General features: G+C 43.2%; 1 protein-coding gene across 1 annotated transcript in view; it reads right to left on the reverse strand.

The window, feature by feature from the left end:
* LOC107116056 (glycerol-3-phosphate acyltransferase 4-like) overlaps positions 1–1,366 on the reverse strand; it is a 25,681-nt gene that overhangs the window by 21,789 nt on the left and 2,526 nt on the right. The window contains exon 2 of the mRNA XM_015417915.1: positions 746–815. Within this exon, the coding sequence (XP_015273401.1) occupies positions 746–815 (70 nt within the window). The remainder of the gene's footprint in view (positions 1–745; positions 816–1,366) is intronic.

Here is a 1,366-nt window from a genome sequence, read left to right on the forward strand (position 1 = left end):
CAAAAACCCCCGAACCCGTTTTGGCCTGAAACCCCCCGGGGGGGGGGGGGGTTGCCATAAGTCAGCTGCGACTTGATGGCAAGAAAACAAATGCAACACAAAGTGCTACTGGACCTGTATCTTGCTCTTTTACTGCAGACCAACATGACTGCCCTCTGAAACGATATATAATTTTTCTTCTTCTTCTTTTTTTGTAACTATGCATAATTTGTCAACTTTAAAATCATTTGCTTGTCCAAGTGGGCTCTGGCGTACGAAAAAACTATACCATAATAAACACAGTCTTTAAGGTGCCAGAGACACTTTCGTTACTTTGTCTACCCTCAGACAGTTGCCCTCATGGAATCCCTCGTTATGTTGCCCGCCACAGTGGGGATCAGAATGACACCTCAACATAAGAATCTTCTCCACGCTTAGCATTTCCTCTGGAACAACTACTGATCATGCTCACAGTCGATTCAGATCCTGAAGTGATCCACACTTTGGCCAGAGTGAAGCCTAGTACAGGAGACCACAGCTCAGTGGTAGAGCTTCTGCCTCACATGATCCAGAAAGTTCCATCTTTAGCACCTTCAGGTAAAAGGTAATGGGCAATATGGAAGGCCTCTGCTTGAGACCCCAGAGAGCCACGGACAGTCAGAATAGACAGTGCTGACCTTGACAGACCCATGGTCTCCCTCAAAATAAGGCAGGTTCACTTGGGTGATGCAAATAATCCCCACTGGGGAAGCCCATTAATACTCACTTATTGTGGTAACGAACAATAGCCGACGCTTTCAAGCCAATACGGGCGGACAGACGTATGACCCAGCTGCCTAAGAAGAACCTAATTCTGAGGAATGAAGATGTACAGTTTTTTATTTCAAATTCTTCTTTTTCCTTCCCATAATGTTGTACGCACCGCTTATGAAACACCTTGTACTCTGCCACTGACTAACAGTCAGTCTAACTTAGTAGGTGCACTTAACACTTCCATGGTTCATATGTTAAGTGCCTTTGATGATTCTAATCACAGTAACTGAAATCAATCATGAACATATATTCAGATATTCACTATGGTTCATTGCTTAAATGCATTCTGGGTAAAATACTAAATGCTGACAGGCAATCATACTGCTTGCGACCTTGCTTGTTCTTGCCAACTATAACTGTGCATATTCCTGATGTTATTTAGCCTACGTTAGATGAAGAACACACCACTATCTACCCACATCTGCTACATTAGATACTTTTAGAATTTCATAGCCTGGGAAGAAGAAGGCCCATTGTTCAACTGAAGGAGGTATATTTTTGCCTGAGAAAATCCAACCCACAGGTTGGAACCCAATCAGAATGGTGTGACGGATATATGACATAATTTGATGGA

This window comes from Gekko japonicus, unplaced genomic scaffold, assembly GCF_001447785.1.
Source record: "Gekko japonicus isolate JY-2015 unplaced genomic scaffold, Gekko_japonicus_V1.1 scaffold752, whole genome shotgun sequence".
NCBI lineage: Eukaryota > Metazoa > Chordata > Lepidosauria > Squamata > Gekkonidae > Gekko > Gekko japonicus.